Source organism: Anomaloglossus baeobatrachus, chromosome 2, assembly GCF_048569485.1.
Source record: "Anomaloglossus baeobatrachus isolate aAnoBae1 chromosome 2, aAnoBae1.hap1, whole genome shotgun sequence".
NCBI classification, from domain to species: domain Eukaryota; kingdom Metazoa; phylum Chordata; class Amphibia; order Anura; family Aromobatidae; genus Anomaloglossus; species Anomaloglossus baeobatrachus.
Genome location: NC_134354.1, coordinates 136,336,368 through 136,360,609, shown reverse-complemented (window position 1 = coordinate 136,360,609; position 24,242 = coordinate 136,336,368). Strand labels below are relative to the sequence as shown.

Below are 24,242 nucleotides of genomic sequence, written 5' to 3'. Positions count from 1 at the left end.
TCTCTCGCTGTCACACACAGCGATCTGTGTGTCACAGTGGGAGAGCGCCTTTGAAGAAAACGAACCAGGGCTGTGTGTAACGAGCAGCGATCTCGCAGCAGGGGCCAGATCGCTGCTCAGTGTCACACACAGCGAGATCGCTAATGAGGTCACTGCTGCGTCACAAAAAGCGTGACTCAGCAGCGATCTCGGCAGCGAGCTCGCTGTGTGTGAAGCACCCCTAAGGGCTGGTTCACACTAAGCGACAGCGACAACGAGGTCGCTGTTATGTCACCATTTTCTGTGACGTAACAGCGACCTTGTAAGTCGCTGTTATGATCGCTGCTTAGCTGTCAAACACAGCAGCCGAAGCAGCGATCATAACCGCGAGAGCAGGGAGCCGCGCACACTGCTTAGCGCTGGCTCCTTGCTCTCCTAGCTACAGTACACATTGGGTTAATTAACCCGATGTGTACTGCAGCTACATGTGCAGAGAGCCGGAGCCGGCAGCACAGGCAGCGTGAGAGCTGCGGAGGCTGGTAACTAAGGTAAATATCGGGTAACCACCTTGGTTACCCGATGTTTACCCTGGTTACAGCTTACCGCAGCTGCCAGATGCCGGCTCCTGCTCCCTGCTCGCTTCATTTCGTCGCTCTCTCGCTGTCACACACAGCGATCTGTGTGTCACAGCGGGAGAGCGCCTTTGAAGAAAACGAACCAGGGCTGTGTGTAACGAGCAGCAATCTCGCAGCAGGGGCCAGATCGCTGCTCAGTGTCACACACAGCGAGATCGCTAATGAGGTCACTGTTGCGTCACCAAAACCGTGCCGTAGCAGCGATTTCGGTAGCGATCTCGCTATATGTGAAGCACCCCATACTCCAGAGACAAGAGGAGAACCACGGCATGAATGCCAAAGTGAAACCCCTCGATATGGCTGTGATAACATGCTTAGTGGGCTGACTAGCCAGGGAACTAATGCCTTTACGACTAGTCACAGCTCTTATTAGCATCTCATAAATAATCTTTAGAAATACTTTTTCTTAATATCTGTTTATATATGCTAGTAAATGCTGGGACAGTTAGGCATGGATTCTAGATATGCCCCCACAAATGCGTGTGGTTCTGGGTGCACTGGGAACCTGACAGTTTCCCTTTAATGTTTCTGCCTTTCATGCTAGAGGTACAAATGTGAGTACTGGGTGATATGGTTGAAGCTAATTATTGACACGGATCAACTCCCTTAAAGGCCCCTTTACACACTGAGACTTTCAGCGATCCCAACCTGGCCGGGATCGCTACAAAGTCTCTGGTGAGTCGCTGGTGAGCTGTCAAACAGGCAAACCTGGCCAACGACGCAACAGCGATCCGGACCTGCAGAACGACCTAGCTAGTCATTGGGGACGTTGTAAAGCAGCGTTTTGAAAGGGAAGTCGCTAACAAAGTCGCTGTAAAGTCCCCTTTACACACTGAGACTTTCTAGCGATCATGCTGCACAGCGGGAAACAAAGGACCAAAGAATGGTCCTGAACGATTTGTAGCGATCAGCAACTTCACAGCAGGGGCCAGGTCGCTGATGTGTTTCACACACTGCAATGTCGCTGGGGAGGTCGCTATTACGTCACAAAACCGGTGACGTTACAGCGATGTCGTTTGCGATGTTGCAGTGTGTAAAGCCACCTTTACAGGCCCCTGTGCAGAATCTCTGCAAACTTTGAAATTTTTACTGCCTCTTTAAGTATGTACGGTAACTAAAGTTAACAACTTTGAGTAGAATAATCTTGGACTTTGTGACACCCTACTACTTAATAGCCCTGATTGTTTTCAAGCTTTGAAGCTTGGAATTTGGGAGGAGACATTACTTTCTCTATATAAACCTAACGCCACTTCCTGGTTACATTTATAATCACCAGGATAGATAATGGGTGAGAGCTAAAGTTAGAGACCTTGATTTCTTTGTTAAAAAATGTTATCAGGAATTTTAGAAATCTGCGACAATATGGTCATATTATTATATAAATTATCCCTATTGTATTCCCTCCAAGTCATTGCTGACTCAGATGCCACATTGTCTGTTCTAGGTCCTCGATTTGAAGCAAGTCGTTGGTGTTGGGTTGGCAGCATCTTGTGCCTGACTCTGGTTTTAGCAGATGATCCTGAAATTGCAAAAAAGCCTTTTCAACAAGGTGAGCACATAACTCTACCATCATGGTATTGCCAGCTATATCGTAGGTGGATTATAATGAGGGCAATCTGGGCTACCACAGCTCTGTTGGGCCCATGGCAAGATTGCCCCCATTTTAATGCTTTGTGTGTAGCAACATATACTCACCTCCCTCCCATTTCCCTGGCACAGATCTCCGGGCAGGAAGCTTTCCTGTAACTATGCTAACGGCAATATAGAACGTCAGTAGAGCTCCAGGGGAGCTCCCATCATCGGCGCGATTACATCATGTGGGGGCTCATGCTGCATATACTAGACTATATATGTTCTCATGAGGTATATAGGAGGCTATGCAGGGACTCATGCTGTATATAGGAGGCTATGTGGGGGGCTCATGCTGTATATAGGAGGCTATGTGAGGCTCATGCTGTATATAGGAGGCTATGTGAGGCTCATGCTGTATATAGGAGACTATGTGGGGACTCATCCTGTATATAAGAGGCTATTTGGGGGCTCATGCTGTATATAGGAGGCTATGTGGGGGTTAATGTTGTATATAGGAGGCTATGTTTGAGCTCATGCATAGGGACTATGTCGGGGCTCATTTTGTATATAAGGGTGCTGTGAGTGGGCTCCTACTGTAATTAGGAGCTATGTGGGGGCTGTATGAGGGCTTATACCTTATATAGGGGGCTATGCGAGGACTCATGCTGTATATAGGGGCATGCATTTGGGCTCATACTGTATATAGGATACTATGTGGGGGCTCATACTGCATATAGGAGGCTATGAGGGGGCTCATGCTGTATATACAGGGGCATCTTAATAAATTAGAATATCATCAAAAAGTTAATTTATTTCAGTAATTTAATGCAAAACGTGAAACCCATGTATTATATAGAATGATTACAAACAGAGGGATCTATTTCAAGTGTTCATTTCTGTTAATGTTGATGAATATGGCTTATAGCCAATGAAAACCCAAAAGTCATTATCTCAGAAAATCAGAACATTTTATAAGACTAACTGAAAACATGATTTTAAACTAAGAAATATTGGGCTACTGCTATATATATAGAAGGCTCATTCTGTTTTTGGGTTCATGTGTGTGGTGCTCATGCTGTATATCGAAGGCAATGCAGAGGCTCATGCTGTCTATAGGAGGCTGTATGGGGGCTCATACTGTATATAGAGCGCTATGTTGGGGCTCATGCTGTATATAGGAGACTATGTGGGGGCTCATGTTGAATATAGGTGGCTATGTGGGGGCTCATGCTGTATATAGGGGAATATGTGGGACTCATACTGTATATAGGAGGCTATATGGTGGCTCATGCTGTATGTAGGAGGTATGTGGGGGCATCATTTTGTATATAAGAGGCTGTATATTAGAGGCTATGTGGGGCCTCATACTGTATATAGGATGTGTGCGTGCTCTAACTGTATATACAGTAGGAGGCTATGTGGGGGCTCTAGCTGTATATAGGAGGCCATGTAGTGGCTCATGCTTTATATAGGAGGCTATGTGAGGGTAATACTGTATATAGGAGTCTATGTGCAGGCTCATGCATGATGAGACTGCAGTGGGTGAGCAGACCCCTGCAAAAGGGAGCATAGTTAACCCGGAAATGTTATTAATAAAAATGTTTTATTTGTATGTGCATGTGTATTGTGTTAGGGTACCCCTAGTGGCCGGGTGGGACGGCTGTCACCACAGTGGAGAGGAGGAGCCGGCAGAGACAAGGGGAGGAGAGAGCAAGGGTGTGAGGAAAAGATTAGATCAAGGGAGCAGTCGTCTCGGGGACAGGAGCGGAGCAGCAGAGCCGGGGCAGAGTGTGGGAGCTGGAAATCAGGGAAGCCGGTGAGAAAAGGAGCGGGCGGAACCTCATAGTGTGAAGCAGTCCGGTGTGGGTCCGGGCTGTGGGTAGCCAGAAGTGGGAGCCGGGCGAAGTGGAGTAATCAGGCACATCCCCACTGGAGGGGACGCAAGGACAGGCTTCCCCCAGCTAAGAAAGCGTATCATCACCTTTATTGCTTTGTTTGGGACTTTGTGAAGAATAAAAGAATGTTTGTTCATTGCATTGAACCCTGCCTGAAGAGTGTTTGTGCGCCGGATAACATCTGCATCACCACCACACTCTGCCCCACCAAGTCATCTCCTGTCCCCATAGTGACGGTGGAACCAGGGGTAAGCCTGATTGCAAGGGCCACGACTACAAGGCCAGAGGCACCCCTGGCACCCCGTTACATGTGGCGTAGTCGGCAGGATGCGATTCCCCTGCCAGGAACCCAGGAGGCTGGAGATCGGGTCGTGCCTGAAGCACAGGATCCGGACCGTGATACAGGATTTCCAGTCCCGTGGTGGGAAGAGAACCTAGTACCCGTAGCGTTGGACCGGGTACAAGATGGCGGCAAGGAGACCGTTATCTGTGAGGAAGAAAAGGCGCGGAAAGTTGGCGTCGAAAGAAGAGCCTGGGGCTGGCCGGTGCCGAAGAGAAAGCATGGAGTACTCCGCCCAAAGAGGGGAGGCGCCAGCTCCAGGGCATGGAAGAAGAAGAAAAAGAAGTACCTCAGCGGAGGAGTCAAGATGATGCGTGGGGCTGGGGGTGGAGTCTGTTTAAGAGCGGGAAACGAGGACCCGCCTCCACTCTACCCAGTCTCAGCATTGACACCGCCGCCGTTACCAGCAAGATTGTCAGGGGCAGCGACGCCTTCACCACCGAGAGGAGCTGCAGCAGCTGCGCCTGTGGAGCCACCCTACGCCCCTGCGTCCTTCCAGAGGATCCGTCGGCAGCCGGGACAATCCCTGGGGGCATACATCCAGGCCCAAGCGGAGGAATGGAAGAGGGCCTGGCCCCCAGAGTAAGTCACCACTGCTGATCTGTTAAGTCCGGCGCCGTTTAGCCGGCAGAAGTTCTTGTAAAGCTGTACGGGCAGTCGCCCCATCTAAGACCGGGAGCGCTGGTGCCCAGCCTCCGGGCGCCCATCTAAGACCGGGAGCGCTGTTGAGCCTCCGGGCGCTAGTTGAAAGAAGGACCGGGAGCGCTGCAGAAACCGCCGGGCGCGGGACTGGTGCCCTCTGTGTGGGTGCTGCGCCTATTGTGGACGGTATTGCAGACTTTACGTGCTTCTGTGTGTTTTAAGTAAGAGCCGTGCCGGGAGGCTCGGGTTTTAAGAGGGGAGGTATGCAGTGGGTGAGCAGACCCCTGCAAAAGGGAGCATAGTTAACCCGGAAATGTTATTAATAAAAATGTTTTATTTGTATGTGCATGTGTATTGTGTTAGGGTACCCCTAGTGGCCGGGTGGGACGGCTGTCACCACAGTGGAGAGGAGGAGCCGGCAGAGACAAGGGGAGGAGAGAGCAAGGGTGTGAGGAAAATATTAGATCAAGGGAGCAGTCGTCTCGGGGACAGGAGTGGAGCAGCAGAGCCGGGGCAGAGTGTGGGAGCTGGAAATCAGGGAAGCCGGTGAGAAAAGGAGCGGGCGGAACCTCATAGTGTGAAGCAGTCCGGTGTGGGTCCGGGCTGTGGGTAGCCAGAAGTGGGAGCCGGGCGAAGTGGAGTAATCAGGCACATCCCCACTGGAGGGGACGCAAGGACAGGCTTCCCCCAGCTAAGAAAGCGTATCATCACCTTTATTGCTTTGTTTGGGACTTTGTGAAGAATAAAAGAATGTTTGTTCATTGCATTGAACCCTGCCTGAAGAGTGTTTGTGCGCCGGATAACATCTGCATCACCACCACACTCTGCCCCACCAAGTCATCTCCTGTCCCCATAGTGACGGTGGAACCAGGGGTAAGCCTGATTGCAAGGGCCACGACTACAAGGCCAGAGGCACCCCTGGCACCCCGTTACAAGACTATGAGGGGGCTCATGCTGTATATAAGGGTGCTGTGTGTAAGGTGTAAGCTCCTATTGTAATTGGGGGCTATGTGGGGACCCATGATGTGTATAGGGGACTGTGTGACAGCTCATACTGTATATAGGGGGTTTGTGTGAGGGCTTATAATGTATATAGGGGGCTATATGAGGGTTCATACTGTATATAGAGGTTGCTCTGTGTAACCTCATACTGTATAAAGGGGGTTTTGAGGGCTCATGTTGTATATAGGGGAGTACCTTAATTCTGCTTAATATTAAGTACTTTAGTAGTCCTCATGAGCACTAAAGTACAGACCCCAGTCACCAACCTCAGCACTGACAATCTGGCCACGTAATTCATACAAAAAAATCCAACATAAAACCACATACAGAACATCAGGACATTTTTTGCACCATCCCCTCAGAGCCTGGATCCCCTTCCCTCCGGCACCTCAAGCTCACTTTCTATTTTCAAGGCTGCCATAGAAGGTAACCATGCTCCTTTTTTCTTCTCACTCTACAACCTGCATTAGTGATCCTGTTCCCTCCCATACCCTCCAGTCCCTTTCCCCAGCTGTCACTATGCACAAAACTAAACAATTTAACCTCTCTCCTTTGTCTGGTATCTTTCCCTCTTCATTTAAACACACATCTTAACCCCTCTACTTTAAAAAAAAAAATATCCCTGGACCACAACTGTGCTGCTAACTGCAGACCTGTCTCTAATCTCCCCTTCATCTCTAAACTTCTGGAACTTGGTCCAGTCCCATCTAAATCCACTATCTCTCAGATAACACTCTTCTTGACTCTTTACTCCTCTCCTCAACTCCTTAGTATTGGGGTTCCTCATGGTTCTGTTAAATTCCCCCTCCTCGTCTTTCTATACAGCACCCCTAGTGGACAAACCATCAGCAGATTTGGTTTCCAGTACCATCACTATGTTGATGACACCTGATTATACACCTCTTCTCCTGACATCACCACCACCTTAATACAACATACCAGGGATTGTCTGTCCACTGTCCTTAACACCATGTCCTCCCTCTATATGAAACTGAACCTCTCGTGTTTACTCCCTCTACTAACTGATCTATAACCGATATTTCAATTACCTTTCGTAGTTCAATGATAACTCCCAAGCAGCACGCTCACTCTCATGGGGTTATATTTGACCCTGAATTTTTCCTTATATCCTATATCCAATCACTAACTAGCTCATGTTAAAGGCAACTTAAAAACATCTCCAGAATCCAACCTTTTCTCATCTTTGAAACTGCAAAATCAACTGCAAAATTAGCTACAGATTACAATGCAAACTTATCTCTCTCACCCACAAAGCTTTTCACAGTTCTGCACCACCCACCATACATCTCCTCCCTCATCTTTGTCTATCACCCTACCCATGCTCTCTGTTCTGTAACTGATCTCAGACTCATGTCCTCCATAATCCGAATCTTGCACCTCCATCTTCAAGACTTCTCTCGTGCTGCGCCAGTGTCCTGGAATGCACTACCCCAAACAATCTGACTAATATCTAGCCCCCATGTCTTCATGCATACTCTAAAAACACACCTCTTTAGACAGGCCTATCACCTCAACTCACTAACATAACTCTCCATTGTTCCCTACTTCTAAATGTTAATCACTATGTTAATATTAATATTGAGCAGAATTAATTTCAGCCTTTTGGTTCAGCCCTCCTCGACAGCCACATGTCCCCTAGGGAAAATACATTTCCCACCCCTACTCTATTATGTATAGTGCTATGTTATATAAAGTGCTACACATAAGGGAAAAAAATTGCACAACTCTTCTAATTTCATGCCTGTAGATATGTACCTGTGTGTTAATAACGTAATTTAGCAGATGATCGATCAAGGGGATTGTGTGATATATCACATGGTACATCGGGACTAGGGTGCCTCACACCTTCTAAACTGCTGGGGAGCTGGCTACTCTTAATTACAAATTACAAGCTGCCTCTTGTCTGTATTGTGTATGTAGGAGGTGGTCAGCTCTCCCCACTTCTACAATGTACATATATTGTTTAAATGTCTAGGTACTGCTGTTGGAGAGTACGGCTGGTGAAGAAGCAGGCTGGATCAGTGCAGTGGTTGGCACCCTCTGGCGATTCGCAGTTTTAAGTGTTTTACTGTATTTCATGTATAATATGTAGTTTATAGCATAATCACTCTAATGTGTTAATTTTGAAATATGAAGTAGGGATATCAGCATAAAGGATTTTAGTATGTGTAATGTCGCAGGCGGAGGAGGGGACGCTGCGCTCTCCCACTGCTCGGGTCCGGCCGCTGCTGCTGCTCGGTGGTGGCTCGAGCGGTGGGCCTGATCCCGGGGACTCGAGCGGCGCTCCTCGCCCGTGAGTGAAAAGGGGATTTGATTGGATGGTGGGGATTTAGGTTATTGTTCGTGACGCCACCCACGGTTGTGGTGATATTGGTGACACCACCGCTGCTCTGGACGGGGATCCCGGGAGCGGTGACAGGGAGCAGCTTTGATGTTAGTTTTCCCCTCCGTGGGTAGGGGGTTGGTTGTCCCGGGGCCCAGTGGTGGGGTAGGGATGGATGGATGGCAGGCGGGTTACGGGGCCTGGTGAAGTGCAGGGTCGCGGGGGCAGCGCTGTGCCGCACGGCACGGTGGTACTCACTCAGCCAATGATGAGGACACAGTTCTCGGCAAAACACACGGCTGGATGGACGGGTCCCACAGACGGCTGCGGTGTTGTTTCTCCCGGCAGATTGATGGTGACTGCCTTTCCCTGCACCTGTGTACTGTAAATGGTTCCAATGGGTTCCCACCGGTAACCGCTCCCCAGCTTGGATATGGGCTGGAAGAGCCCCTTTTGCCCGCAGGCTCTGGCCCTGGGAACTTTAGCCTTGGCGGTGACTGTGTTTCCCTCTCTCGGTTGGACGGTTGCCTTCTGTCGGGACTTGGCTGCTGGGAAACCCAGGAGGTTCCCTTCGCTAATGAATTTGGCAACTTCACGGCGACTCCTAGCCTTGCCGGGGTCCGTAAGCCCCTGCCAGATGGTGCTGACTTCTCTTTGCGTACCGGTCCGGTACCGCCGGGCCACCGCCCGTCCACGGTCCTTACGGTAGACTCCGATAGGCCACTCCTGCAGACGGTCACCATCGTCTGCCAACCTTGCTGATCCGTCCGGGCCACACACCCAGACCAACTTCAGTCTGCTCTACTACCACTTTCCTTCCTTCCACTTTCACCTCCAAACCTAATCTCACTGCTTTTCCCGCCTCCAGGACTGTGAACTCCTTGGTGGGCGGGGCCAACCGCCTGGCCCACCCCCTGGTGTGGACATCAGCCCCTGGAGGAAGGCAACAAGGGTTTTTGTCTGACTTCGGTGTGCCTGACCGGGGAGTGTGGGGTGTGTAGGTGTTGTTCTCTGTGGCCCCTGGCTTGTCCAGGGCGCCACATGTAACATAGTAGATACCTCCTGGTTGCTGAGGGAACAAAAGCCAAGATGGAAGGAGGCTGAAAGAGCAGAGGGTTGGTTAGTGAGACAGGCCAGGAAGAGGGTCAGTCCTGCCAAGTATTGCTGAAGCAAGGACAAGGTCTGTACCAGAGTCTGTTGCAAAACCAGGAGGTATCCTCCAATGGTCCAGAGCCTACAGCTCACCTCGTGATGGGCTTAGGAGAATCAGGTGTCAGGGCAAGCAAACTGTGGTGGGCCGATATACAGTTTGGAGACTTTTGTCTGAGATAGTAAAGCAGACCAGGGAAGCTGCAGGAACAAGAAACGGAAGAAAACAGGAGTTTAGATGTGGCTACTGGAAGGCGAATACCCAGGGCGAGGGCTAGTGTAAGGAAAAGTACCCTAAAGAAAGGTGACAGCAGAACAGGAATGTATAGAGGAAGTGGCCATGTCTCTCCAGAAGAGTGAAAGACAAAGTGGTTGTTGTTGTGTTGCAAAGAATCTTTCTGTGTGATTTGTTGCCCTGCTACTAAAGATGAGCGATCCTGCCGAGGATCGGGTCAGGATCGCCGAACCCATCTTGGTTTGCAGATCAGATCGACGATTCGATCGACAATCCTAGCCGATCACATTGAATTCAATGGGAGGCAAAACTTATGTGTTATAAAATGGTGTAAGGGGCTGCAAATGGTGTAGGGGGGCTGCAAAAAAAAATAAGGAAAGACTAAAGCAGGACATACTTACTGTAACGCTACTTTCGGGGCTAATTATCCCAAATACATATTTATTGCTTTCCCCGCTCATCAACATCTCTGCTTGGTTCCAGTCAAACCGCACCCCCCACCATCTCTGACAGCGTCTGTGATTAGTTGGAATCACACATGCTGTCTGCATCCTTATACTGGTTGTAAAATAAATTAAAAAAGTGGTGTGAGGTCCCCCCATATATTGATACCAGCACAGATAAAGCCCACGGCTAAAGACTGCAGTTCCGAGCCATGTGCGTATCTTGGCTGTGTATCGAAATAAGAAGAACCGCATGTGGCTTTTTTAAAATTATTGAAATACATTTTAAAAAATGGTGTGCAGTTACCCCCCCCCCCCCTCCCCCCGAATTTTGATATCCAGCCAAGATAGGCCGAGCCAACAGCTGTGGGCTGGTATTCTCAAACTGAGGAGGCCCATGGTTATTGTCCCCCCCAGCCTAAAAATAGCAGCCGCCCAGGATTGCTGCATCCATTGCTCCTCCTGGACCTGTCCTCTTCCTTTTGACACAGTGAACCACTCACTTCTACTACAAATTCTCTCATCTCTGGGCATCACAGACTTGGCGCTATCTTGGATCTCCTCATACTTAACCAACCGAAGTTTCAGCATCTCCCACTCTCACACCACTTCCTTATCTCGCCCCCTAATTGTCGGTGTCCCCCAAGGTTCAGTTATTGGACCCCTGCTGTTCTCCATTTACACCTTCAGCCTGGGACAGCTCATAGAGTCTCACGGCTTTCAGTCTCATCTATACGCTAATGATACACAGATCTACCTCTCTGGACCTGACATCACGTCCCTACTAACCAGAATCCCACAATGTCTGTCTGCTATTTCATCCTTTTTCTCTGCTCGATCCCTAAAACTGAACATGGACAAAACAGAATTCATTGTCTTTCCTCCTCCTCACTCAACCCCCCCCACCTGACATAGCCATCAATGTCAATGGCTGCTCTCTTTTCCCAGTGCCACGTGCTCGCTGCCTGGGAGTAATCCTAGACTCTGATCTCTCTTTCAAGCCACACATCCAAGCCCTCTTCACCTCCTGCCGCCTCCAACTCAAAAATATTTCCCGGATCCGTACATTCCTTTCCCAAGAAGCTGCAAAAACCCTAGTACATGCCCCTATTATCTCCCGCCTGGATTATTGCAACCTCCTGCTCTGTTACCTTCCTTCTAACAGTCTCACACCCCTACAATCTATTCTAAACTATGCTGCCTGGCTCATCCACCTGTCCCCCCGCTACTCCCCGACCTCTCCTCTCTGCCAATCCCTTCACTGGCTTCCCATTGCCCAACGACTCCAGTTCAAAACACTAACCATGACATACAAAGCCATCCACAACCGGTCTCCTCCCTACATCTCTGACCTAGTCTCCTGGTACTTACCTGTACGTAACCTTCGATCCTCACAAGACCTCCTTCTCTACTCCCCTCTCATCTCCTCTTCCCACCATCGCATCCAAGATTTCTCCCGTGCCTCCCCCATACTCTGGAATGCTCTGCCTCAACACATCAGACTCTTGCCTACCTTGACAAGCTTCAAAAGGAACCTGAAGACCCACCTCTTCCGACAAGCCTACAACCTGCCGTAACCCTCAGTCTGATACAGCGCCGCACAATCAACTCTACCCTAACCTACTGTATCCTCACCTATCCCTTGTAGACTGTGAGCCCTCGCGGGCAGGGACCTCTATCCTCCTGTACCTGTCTGTGTCTTGTATTGTTTATGATTATTGTACTTGTCCCTATTATGTACACCCCTTTCACATGTAAAGCGCCATGGAATTGATGGCGCTATAATAATAAATAATAATAATCCATTAGATGAGACAATCCCAGAACTTTACCAGATCTTCGTGATTGCCCTGGTGCAGTGGCAATCAGGTTAATAAGGGGTTAATGACAGCTCACAGCTGCCACTAAGCCCTAGATTGGTAATGGGAGGCATTTATGTGACCCCACATTACTAATCTGTAAGTTAAAGTAAATGAACACATAGACCAAAAAAATCCTTTATTTGAAATAAAATACTAACCCCCCTCTTTCACCCCTTTATTAACCCCCAAAACACCCAGGTCCGACGTAATCCACACGAGGTCCCACAATGATTCCAGCTGTGCTACATCTGAACTGACAGCATGTGGCCATAGAACATAACCGAACGCGGTCCCCAATGATTCCAGCTCTGCTACATCTGAACTGACAGAATGCGGCCATAGAACATAACTGTACACTGTAACTTCAGGCAGAGAATGAGCTGCAGCGATGATCAGTGATGTCACTCAGGTTAGTTGTGGACCTGTGACCGCAGGTAACCTGACCTCAATGAACTCAGTGACCTCACCTCAGGCTACTCATATTTCACAGTTGGAACGATATTCTTGGGGTTGTACTCATCTTTCTTCTTCCTCCAAACACTGTGAGTGGACTTGATGACAAAGAGTTCTATTTTGGTATGATCTGACTACATGACCTTCTCCCATGCCTCTTCTGAATCATCGAAATGGTCATTGGTGAACTTCAAACTGGTCTGTACATGTGCTGGCTTGAGCAGTGGAACTTTGTATGCCCTGTAGGATTATAATCCAGGATGGCGTAGTGTGTTACTAATGGTAATCTTTACTCTCTGTGGTCACAGCTGTCTTCAGGTCATTGATCAGGTCCTCCCGTGTAGTTTTCGGTCTGATTTCTGACCTTTCTCGGAATCTTCCTTACCCCACGACGCAAGATCTTGCATGGAGCCCCAGACCAAGTAAAATTGACAGTCATCTTGTGTTTCTTTCAATTTCTAATAATTGCACCAACAGTTGTTCCCATGTCATCAAGCTGCTTGCCTTTTGCGCAGGTCTACAATTTTGTCCTGAACTCCTTAGACAGCTCTTTGGTCTTGGCCATGGTGGAGAGGTGTGATTGATTGTGTCTGTTGACAGGTGTCTTTTATACAGGTAACTAGTTCAAACAGGTGCAATTAATACAGGTAGTGAGGGCAGAGTAGGAGCTTCTTGAAGAAAAAAAATAACAGGTCTGTGAAAGACAGAATTCTTGCTGGTTGGTAGGTGATCAAATACCTATTTCATGCAAAAATAATGGTAATTAATTATTTAAAAATTGTACAATGTGATTTTCTGGATTTATTTTAGTCTGTTGGTCACAGTCAAAGTGTACCTACCAAAAAGAAAATTTATAGACCTTTCCATTCTTTATAGGTGGGAAAACATGGAAAATTGTCAGTGTATCAAATACTTATTTTCCTCACTGTACAGTGTCCTCCTCTATTATTAAATGCAGTGTCTTCCATGTCATTATATACCCTGTCTTCTGTGCACTGCTATTTTCTTTCTTTGGAATTCGGTATTTCCCTGATGTCTTCAGACAAAACATGGCAAATATGCTGTCATATCACCATTATATCATGTTCTTGGATGTTACGGTACAAGGAGGCTTGGTTTAGAAATAAATGCTATTAACAAAGTAATGATTAGATTGTTTTCATTTCATTTGAAACACCACTCCAGCTTGTTTGTTCTTGTTTTTTTAATTCACCTCTTGAGTGGTATCACTAATGTACGTTCCCTGCCCCTAGTAATACATTTACCAAGCGTCGTCTTCTTCTGTTAACAGTACCACTACCTTCACCTTCTGCTGTTTGTGACCCGCTGGATCCCTCCAGTGTTTGGTGAGCGAACCGGAAGTTACTTCTAAATGAAAGTCTATGAGAGCCCAAATGAGGACCTCATTGACTCGCCTTGAAAGCTTGTGACCGTTACCTCTGATCAGTTAGAAGCTGCTGTGATGAGATGGGGCTTCATGACTGGAGTGGCACTGGGAAGAGCAGAAGATGGCTGGTAAGTATAATACTAGGATCAAGGAACTTACATTAGTGGCACGGCTCCACTCCAGGATTGAAATAAAAGAAAACAAAACGCTGGAGGGGTGCTTTAACTACATAAATCATTTGGTTTTCTTAAAGCGTTACTTCAGTGGTGATGAAATATACCATTTTCATGCTACATATTTTTTACACTTTTTCAGAATTCCCAATAGACTGTGATAAACTGCCAAAGAACAGCCCTAGTGGAGTATATGTGATCAAGCCCCATTCAACACCTCCTCTAGTAGTTTATTGTCATTTAGATGAAGATGGCAAACACTGGACTGTTGTCCAGAGGAACTCCAAAAATACTGAAATTACTTGGCATGAATCTTGGACCACATTCAAGTATGGATTTGGAAACGTATTGAAGGAATTTTGGCTGGGTAATGAGTATATTCACCTTCTCACAGCTCAGAGGGCCAACATGGTGCGCTTCATTCTAAAGGACAAGAATGATAAGGAGTGGCATGCTGACTATGATATCTTCAGCCTAGACAAAGAAGTGAATGGATATGCCCTGCGTCTAGGGAGGCACTCCGGCACAGCACCGGACTTTCTAACTATTTATGACTCAAACACGGTCCATGACAACATGAAGTTCTCTACAAAAGACAAAGATCAGGATCGGAGTAGTTCTCACTGTGCAAACTCCTACAGTGGGTGGTGGTTTGACAATTGCTTCCTTGTCGTGCTGAATGCCAAAGCTTATATCTACTGGAAAAATGTTTGCCTTGGAGATTGTACTGAGTCAATGATTATGGTCCGGCCTACAGGTATCTGCTGAAGAAAATATGGCCTCTAGGGAAGGTAGAATATAGCACAATGTGAGACATTTTTTCAACTACAATAAGTAATATTGGCATTTTAGGCTCTTTTAGATGAAGAAAAGCAGTTAAGCAATTCTGTCCCCAATTTCATTACACACTTAGTTGTGTATCCTGTCCTTATATTTTGATGATAGGCCTTACTGAGGGCCTCGCATTTCCTCATTATGGGTACTACATAGAAGAGAGTTCAGTTTGCAATAGCCAAAAAATTTATGATCCTTTATGATACCTAAAGAAAACACTTCCAAACATCAAGGCCTTATCTATAAAATGTTTGACCAGCAAGAAAAAAGGGTATTTTAATATGTTTAAAGTAAAGAATGATTAAACTTCCAAATATACTTTATTTATGAAAGCTCATCTCAAGAAAAATTAGTGACGGTCCACAGCTCTGACACCTTCATTTCAACACAAGAACTTCCTCTAGTCTACTTGTGCCTATCATATGTATGGAAGGAGCAGGCATAGCTAGTAAAGTAAGTCACTTAGTCAGCCCCCTTCATTACATCACAACATAGGGAGGGGAGAAAGCTCTTTTCTGTGTCAAATCAAACCAAGATGTTGAATTGGTGGACCCTAAACTGGTGCTAATATCTTGATAACTGGACAGGTTTCTTAAAAGGGAACCTGTCAGGTCTCTCTTGCCCTCCAACCCAACAGCATTCACTTGTGTGTGCCAAAATTCCCTGCCTAACCATCCCTGTATAATCCTATTTACTAAAATCAATGTTTAATGAAAAGCATTTATAAAGTGTGATGTTCCTATGCTAATTAGGACCTTGACTAGTCAAAGGGGGTGTTGTTTCGGCCCTCTTTCCATGTTATCACACCCCTGTGGGCCTGATAGCCTGATTTCCAGGAGCCGGCGTCATCGCAGCTGCTGGAAATCTTGCACATGCGTGGGGTTAATTTCGGCTGCATCAGTGCACCACAGAAGCCACAGAAGCTAGGTGTGCGAGTCCTGGCTTCAGATAGGCACTGTTCTTGTGCCTCTCTGAACCTGGTAGATGTACACCTGGCTTCTGAAGCGCATTAACGATGCCAAAATGAGCAAGATTTCCAGGAATTGCGATAACACCAGCTTGTGAAAATCATGTTATCACACCCGCAGGGACATGATTATATGGAATAAGGGCAGACTAGTCTGGATAAAACAACACCCCTTTGACTAGTCATGGCCCTAAGCAGCATGGGAATAGAGCACTTTATTTTTTAAACAATAATATAGCTTTATACAGGGCTGGTTACTCAGGGAATTTTGGCATACACATGTGAATACTGCTGGGTTGGAGGGCAAAAGGCACCTGCCAGGTTCCCTTTAATTGAAGTATATTATAGTAATTTTAATATTTTTTACTTTACACAGATTGAAACTACTTTTAGTCTAGCTGTACAATCCCTTTTAGGCATTTCAATGAGTCTGATTACTGGGAGTGCCTGCCCCCAACCACTTTAAGGAGGAGTTTGAATTGAGCTGTGGTCATAACTGCACCCATCTGCTTTATTCAATGTCTATGGAGCTGACGGGAACAGAACAGCATGGCAGTTTCTTTTTTTTTTTTTCTCATTTCTTTTTTTCCAATTTAAAGTTTTATTAAATTTTCAAAAAACATACATGAGAAAAACACGGAGCCGTGCTGCAGCAAATAGCACTCATCGAAAGTCTACAAATCATGGCAGTTTCTATTGGTCCTAAGTTGCAGTGATTATTACTGATCATACATTGGCATGTAAACATTTGGGCACCCTTGGTCAAAATTACTGTTATTGAAGATGAAAGTATCTCTAAAAGGCATAAAGTTAAAGATGACACATTTGCTTTGTATTTTAGGCAAAAAGATATATATTTTCATCTTTTACATTTTAAAAATTACAAGAGGGGAAATGGACAAATGCAAAAGTTTGAGCTCCCTTGGAATTTTTTTTGCTAAGATAACTTTGACCAAGGGTCAGACATTAATTAGCCTGTTAGGTTTATGGCTTGTTCATTATCATCATTAGGAAAAGTCAGGTGATGAAAATTTCACAGACCATGTAGGAGAAAATCATCTCACCCCTCTTCACTCCTGATCACACCACCGGCGCACGGAAACACCCTGACCCGGGTGGGAAATCACATGAAATAGAAGAAACTTCCGGAATCTCCAGGAGAAGGTTGAATAAAAAATAGATTCTTTATTTCATCTTTAAAATGATCCATCATAGGTACAAAAAGTAAAATAAAGGTGAGTAGGACAGAGGAGCTTTTTCCTACGCGTTTCGACGAGTTCAGGTATTAAGTCAAAAGAAACCGGATCCCGCACGGCATGAACACCAGAAAGGATCTTATTACTCAGTATACTCACTGAATTTCCTTTTTCGGTGTTTTCATTTTGCCGGTGGGTTTCTGCTCAGGTTTATCCTTTCAACATATGTATCCAATCTCATAATATGGATTTCTTTTGTACTATATATATATCAATCTATATTTATGGATTAAATCTTTCCATTAATTTATATTTTATATGAATTAATTCTTCTGTTTTTCCTTAGGATTCTAAAGGAAATGTTTTTTTCATGTTTATATCTGGCTTCTTTTGACTTAGGGCGGCTTTGCCCGTTGCGACATCGCAAGCCGATGCTGCGATGTCGCACGTGATAGTCCCCGCCCCCGTGGCAGGTACGATATTGTGTGATAGCTGGCGTAGCGAACATTATCGCTACGCCAGCTTCACATGCACTCACCTGCCCTGCGACCGTCGCTCTGGCCGGTGACCCGCCTCCTTCCTAAGGGGACAGGTCGTGCGACGTCATAGCGACGTCACACGGCAGGCAGCCAATAGCGGCGGAGGGGCAGAGATGAGCAGGATGTAAACATCCCGCCCACCTCCTTCCTTCCGCATATCCTACGGAAGCCGCGGTGACGCCGGTAGGAGATGTTCCTCGCTCCTGCGACTTCACACACAGCGATGTGTGCTGCCGCAGGAGCGAGGAACAACATCAGACCGTCGCATCAGCATAATTATGGATTACGCCGACGCTGCAACGATGATACGATTATGACGCTTTTGTGCTCATTAATCGTATCATCTAGGCTTTACACACTACGATGTCGCATGCGATGCCGGATGTGCGTCACTTTCAATTTGACCCCACCGACATCACACCTGCGATGTCGTAGTGTGCAAAGCCTGCCTTAATGTTGTTTTTAACACACCATATTTGTTTCTCATTTCACATATATTTTGCTTCCGTTTTTTCATGTTTGTCTGTGCGGTATTTCTATGCAGTTGTCTCTGTGTTATATACTGTGATATTCATGCCGTTCACATAACATGCTGATGGGTGTTCACCCATTTTTAATTATTTCAACCTGTTTCAGGACGTGCATTTCATTTAAATAATTCTTTGGAGACTTTTTGTGCGCATTCCATGACTAACACCTGAACTGGTCGAAACGCGTAGGAAAAAGCTCCTCTGTCCTACTCACCTTTATTTTACTTTTTGTACCTATGATGGATCATTTTAAAGATTAAATAGTCTATTTTTTATTCAACCTTCTCCTCGAGATGCTGGAAGTTTCTTCTATTTCATGAAAATTTCACAGGTTTATAAAGAACCCAGCCTCCTCTAATCTTGTGCCAAAAATTAACAGCCATGGGTTCTTCTTAAGTAGCTGCTTATGACTCTGAACATAAAAATTATGGAGAACCACAAAGCAGGAGAAGGCTATAAGAAGACAGCAAAGTGTTTTCAAATTGTTCTTTCTTCAGTTCAAAATGTGCAATACAGGGTAATATTGAGGTACCGTGTTAGCCAGAAAAATCAATTGAAATACTATGTCCCAAGAATAACAAAACTATTTTAGAAGTGATACCTTTATAGGCTAACCAGAAAAATTATATTAGCAAGCTTTCAGAGCACAAAGGCTCCTTCTTCAGGCAAATTACAAATGAATTACAATTCATTCATTAGTACAATTCATTTGTAATTTGCCTGAAGAAGGAGCCTTTGTGCTCTGAAAGCTTGCTAATATAATTTTTCTGGTTAGCCTATAAAGCAGGGGTGGGGAACCTTTTTACTGCCGGGGGCCATTTGGAATTTTCTACCAACCTTCGGGGGCCGCACCAAATTATCAACTTGAAAACGACCAGGCTATATTTGGTCAAACAATTAATTAACTCACCCCTAATGTGGTGGCTGGAGCGGCTGTGATGTTCGGTGATATTGATCATTTTGTTTCTCACAACTGCTTTTCTAGGTTTGTCTTGGTCTGGAGAGGCTGGGGGCATACACATCCCAGGAGAAGCTGGGGCATATACATCACAGAAGACACTGGGGCGCAAATACATCACAGGAGACACTGAGGCGCAAATACATCACAGGAGACACTGAGGCATATACATCACAGGAAACATTGAGGCATATACATCCCAGGACAGGCTGGGGCGTATACATCACAGGAGGAGCGTATAGATCACAGGAGGGGTGTATACATCACAGGAGATGCTAAGCATGGACAGCACTAGTGGCGGGCATAGACAGCACTAGGCGGCGGCACAACGGACAGCACTAGGCGGCACAATGGACAGCACTAGGCGGCACAACGGACAGCACTAGGTGGCACAACGGACAGCGCTAGGCGGCACAAAGGACAGCACTAGGCGGCAGCACAGAGAGCGCTAGGCGGCAGCACAGAGAGCGCTAGGCGGCAGCACAGAGAGCACTAGGCGGCAGCACAGAGAGCACTAGGCGGCAGCACAGAGAGCACTAGGCGGCAGCACAGAGAGCGCTAGGCGGCAGCACAGAGAGCGCTAGGCGGCAGCACAGAGAGCACTAGGCGGCAGCACAGAGCACTAGGTGGCAGCACAGAGAGCACTAGGTGGCAGCACGGACAGAACTAGGTGGCAGCACGAACAGCACTAGGCGGCGGCACAACGGACAACACTAGGCGGCATAACGGACAGCACTAGGCGGCACAATGGACAGTACTAGGCGGCACAACGGACAGCACTAGGCGGCAGCACAGAGAGCGCTAGGCGGCAGCACAGAGAGCGCTAGGCGGCAGCACAGAGCGCTAGGCGGCAGCACAGAGAGCGCTAGGCGGCAGCACAGGGAGCATTAGGTGGCAGCACAGGGAGCACTAGGTGGCAGCACAGGGAGCAGTAGGTGGCAGCACAGAGAGCACTAGGTGGCAGCACAAAGAGCACTAGGTTGCAGCACAAAGAACACTAGGTGGCAGCACAAAGAGCACTGACAGTGACAGCACTAAAAGGCAGCATGGAGAGCATTAGGTGACAGCACTAGGAGGCAGCAGGGAGAGCACGATGTGGCAGCACTGACAGCACTAGGAGGCTGCACAGATTACACAGCACTGAGGGGTTACACACAGAACTAGGGGGTACACAGCACTTGGGGCAACACATAGTACTTAAGGGTACACAGCACTTGGGGCTACACACAGTACTAGGGGGTACACAGCACTGGATGGGGGGCAGCAATGGGTTGCATACTCACAGTACAAGGGGAGGAGGAGGGGTCACATAGCACAGGTCCGGGAGGCATGTACAGCAGGAAGGCATCTGCTGCACCTCTTCTGCTGTGACTGGAGCACAGCGCACGGTTTACCCCGCCCTCAAGGTAAACCCTCAGCATGCGAGCACAGTCCGGGTTCAGTCTAGAATGTATGGGCTGTAGTCAGGTCCCGAAAAGAGCCCGTACATTCTAGAACGGGCTGCAATCAGGATCTGTAAATAGCCCGTACATTCTAGCATCTACCCATAACGCACTGGGATTTTAAAGGGCCGGCAGCTGGCAAAAGCGCAAGTGCCGCTCGAGCACTGGGGTAGCCTGGAATGTGCCCGGGGGCCGCATTAAATGTCATTGCGGGCCGCATACGGCCCGCGGGCCGGAGGTTCCCCACCCCTGTTATAAAGGTATCACTCTGAAAATACTTTTGTCATTCTTGGGACATAGTATTTCAATTCAGTTCAAAATGTAATTAAGAAATTACAGTTAACGAGAATAGTGGAGGTGAAGATAAGGTCTGGAAGACCAAGCAAAATTTGTGACAGCTTTTTGTAGGATTGCTAGAGAGGAAATCAGAACCTCCGCTTAACTGCAAAGGACCTTCAGGAAGATTTAGCAGACGCTGGAGTTGTGGTACATTGTTTAACTGTTCAGGGCTACCTGCACTTCATGGAAGAGTAATCGGAAAAAAATCTCTCATGTGTCCTCACCATAAAATTCAGCTTTAGCAGCATGCAAAAGAACATCTAAACAAGCTTGACTGATAAGGTTAAAGTAGAACTCTATAACTAAATTGATATGTATGGAGAAAAAAGGCCACAGAATTTCAGGAAAAGAATATCTTGCCAACCATTAAGCATGGGAGTGGATCAATTCTGCTTTGGTGTTGTGTTGCAACCAGAGATGAGGGGACTTTTGAAAAGTCGGTTACAGTCAGACTTTTTTAAAGTTCTGTTCTGGACCAGGACTTGACCTGAACTTCATTTAAAGTCACTAATTTTGCAGTTTTGGTCTCCGCCCACATGCAGACAGCCATAAACAGAACACTTCCGTGGGCGGGTGGATGTGTTTTTTCCATTTTTTTTTTTTGGGGGGGGGTACACACTACATCCGATTACACTGTTGTAACCTCCAGTCCGAGCCATTCAAACAATGTAAGCGGCTCTCACTTTGGCCAAACACCGAGAATCCGCGAGCACAGTGCGGCTCGAGCGAGTGGTTTGCACACACGTAAAACACCCGAACTTTGATTTTTTTGGAAAAGTCTGTATTTGGTACAACCTCCGAACATCGGGTTTGCTCATCTCTAGTTGCACCCAATAGTCCACTTGAAAAAGACAGGCAGGCACTCCCAATACTGCGGTGCACGTATCTCTGGATAGTCTCCACATTTTACATGCCCCAACTTTTACATGCCACTGTACATCTATTGTATTTTGTATATATGGGTTTTTACATGTTTTTGATTAGATAACCGCTTTAAGCCTTGGTGACTGCATTTAAATTATTTCCCTGAAGTACATTAGCAACTTTTTCCAACTACCAACTTGCTTCATAGCCAAATATATGTTTCCCCCATATTAAGTGTGTTAGACAATTTGTTTATATGAAATTTTAAAAGTTACCTATATCCTTTACCAAGAGTTTAAAATAAAGAGACTAGCCAACAGATTTTAGACAAAGCTGCGCCATATGTTTGTTGTAAATTTTCACTGCAGATTTTTAGCTTTGCAATACTGATGCTTTCCAAATTATCATCTAACTATCAATTCTTCATGTTTTTTTAAATTTCAACAGTAAACCTATAGGGAGGGCGGTGCATGCACTCTTTATCTTCTGGCCTCCTCGGATATCAGTATCATTAACTTTTCATAGGCAACAAAAAAGGAGTCCTTTGCTTTCAGTCGACAGATTTACAGCATCTCAACCTACAGTCTTCTGTCTTCAAAATGGCTTAAACAATGACTTGAAGAATCAAGTTGTTTTATCTATGTTTCAAACGCAAAATATAAGAAAGAAACAATATTTTTGAGTGCTCTGTACAACTGTAACTATTAAAACTATTCATTGTATGACCACTGTTTTTATTCAATATACATCTAAACATAAGGACATACACAAGGACAGGATTAACATTTTAACAACACATACAACTGAATCAGAAAAGTCTTTGTTTACCGCTAAGCAAATATATCAATCTGTGACTTGTCTGTATACAGCTTCTTTTCCTGATGCCTCCTGTTCTGATAACTAGAGATGAGCGGACACTTGGATATTTGGGTTTACTGAATCGGAATGGACTGAGAAAAAAAGTTTGGTTCGGGAACTGAACTTGACTTGAAACAACGAACCCCCAAACAAGTCAATGGCGACAAGAAGCTCTGTGTTGTAAGATGGTTGTAGTAACAGCTAAGGGGATACAAAAGGAAGCAAGGAAGCAAAATGGGGGTAAGAGCAGGACAGTTATACATATTGTGTTTCCCAGAAGATAACACTGCAGCCAGACTCTTTTCTGGGCCTGCTCATTAAACTTCATGAATATTCAAAAATAAATAAAATAATTTTAACCCCTTCAGCCCCCAGCCTGTTTTCACCTTAAAGACCCGGCCATTTTTTGCAATTCTGACCAGTGTCACTTTGACAGGTTATAACTCTGGAACACTTCAACGGATCCTGGCGATTCTGACACTCTTTTTTCGTGACATATTGTACTTCATGTCAGTGGTAAATTTAGGCCGATATGTTTTGCATTTATTTGTGAAAATTTCCGAAATTTGGCGAAAATTTGAAAATTTCGCAATTTTCAAAATTTTAAATTTTATGCCCATAAATCTGAGAGATATGTCACACAAAATAGTTGCTAAATAACATTTCCCACTTGTCTGCTTTACACCAGTGCAATTTTTGAAAAAAAAAAAATTTCCGTTAGGAAGCTAGAAGGGTTCAAAGTTCATCAGCAATTTCTCATTTTTCCAACAAAATTTACAAAAAAAAATTTTTTAGGTACCACATCACATTTGGAGTGATTTGAGAAACCTAGGCGACAGAAAATACCCAAAAGTGACCCCATTCTAAAATCTGCACCCCTCACTCTGCTCAAAACCACATCGAAGAAGTTTATTAACCCTTTAGGAGCTTCACAGCAACCAAAGCAATGTAGAAGAAAAAATGAAAATTTTACTTTTTTAAACACAAAAATTTTACTTTAGCCATAAAAATTAGTATTTTCACAAGGGTATCAGGAAAAATGCATCATAAAATGTATCGTGCATTTTCTCCTGAGTATGCAGATACCTCATATGTGGTGGAAATCAAATGTTTGGGCACACGGCAGGGCTCGGAAGGCAAGGAGCGCCATTTGAATTTTTGAGTGCAAAATTAGCTGCACTCATTAGCGGACGCCATGTCGGGTTTGAAGACTCCCTGAGGTGCCTAAACAATGGAGCTCCCCCATAAGTGACCCCATTTTGGAAACTAGAGCCCTCAAATATTTTTTCTAGATGTTTGATTTGCACTTTGAACCCCTGGGGGCTTCACAGAAGTTTATAACGTTGAGCCGTGAAAAGAAAAAAAAATTTTTTTACCACAAAGCTGTTGCTTCAACCAGGTAGCTTTTTTTATCACAAGGGTATCAGGAAAAAATGCATCATAAAATGTATTGTGCATTTTCTCCTGAGTACGCAGATACCTCATATGTTGTGGAAATCAAATGTTTGGGCACACAGCAGGACTCGGAAGGCAAGGAGCGCCATTTCACAGCAAAATTGGTTGGAATTATTAGCGGACGCCATGTTGCGTTTGGAGACTCCCCT

At 45.9% G+C, this 24,242-nt stretch overlaps 1 protein-coding gene across 2 annotated transcripts; it reads left to right on the top strand.

The window, feature by feature from the left end:
- Positions 1-2,063: 2,063 nt before the first annotated feature.
- On the top strand, positions 2,064-22,505 carry LOC142291106 (fibrinogen-like protein 1-like protein). 2 transcript variants are annotated; one of them, XM_075335366.1, is made up of 4 exons: positions 2,064-2,163; positions 13,843-13,897; positions 14,254-14,868; positions 22,228-22,505. In XM_075335366.1, exons 1-4 carry the CDS (start codon positions 2,128-2,130, stop codon positions 22,236-22,238), a joined length of 717 nt encoding a protein of 238 aa, XP_075191481.1. In that variant the 5' UTR covers positions 2,064-2,127; the 3' UTR covers positions 22,239-22,505. The 2 variants fall into 2 exon arrangements, with proteins under 2 accessions (XP_075191481.1, XP_075191480.1); XM_075335365.1 differs by having other exon boundaries at positions 14,254-14,919.
- Positions 22,506-24,242: the final 1,737 nt, after the last annotated feature.

Coding starts and splice junctions, on each gene's coding strand:
- LOC142291106 (XM_075335366.1), top strand. CDS start 2,128: ATGATCCTGAAATTGCAAAAAAGCCTTTTCAACAAG. Junction 2,164..13,842: donor AAAAAAGCCTTTTCAACAAG/GTGAGCACATAA, acceptor TTCTGTTAACAG/TACCACTACCTTCACCTTCT. Junction 13,898..14,253: donor CTGGATCCCTCCAGTGTTTG/GTGAGCGAACCG, acceptor ACACTTTTTCAG/AATTCCCAATAGACTGTGAT.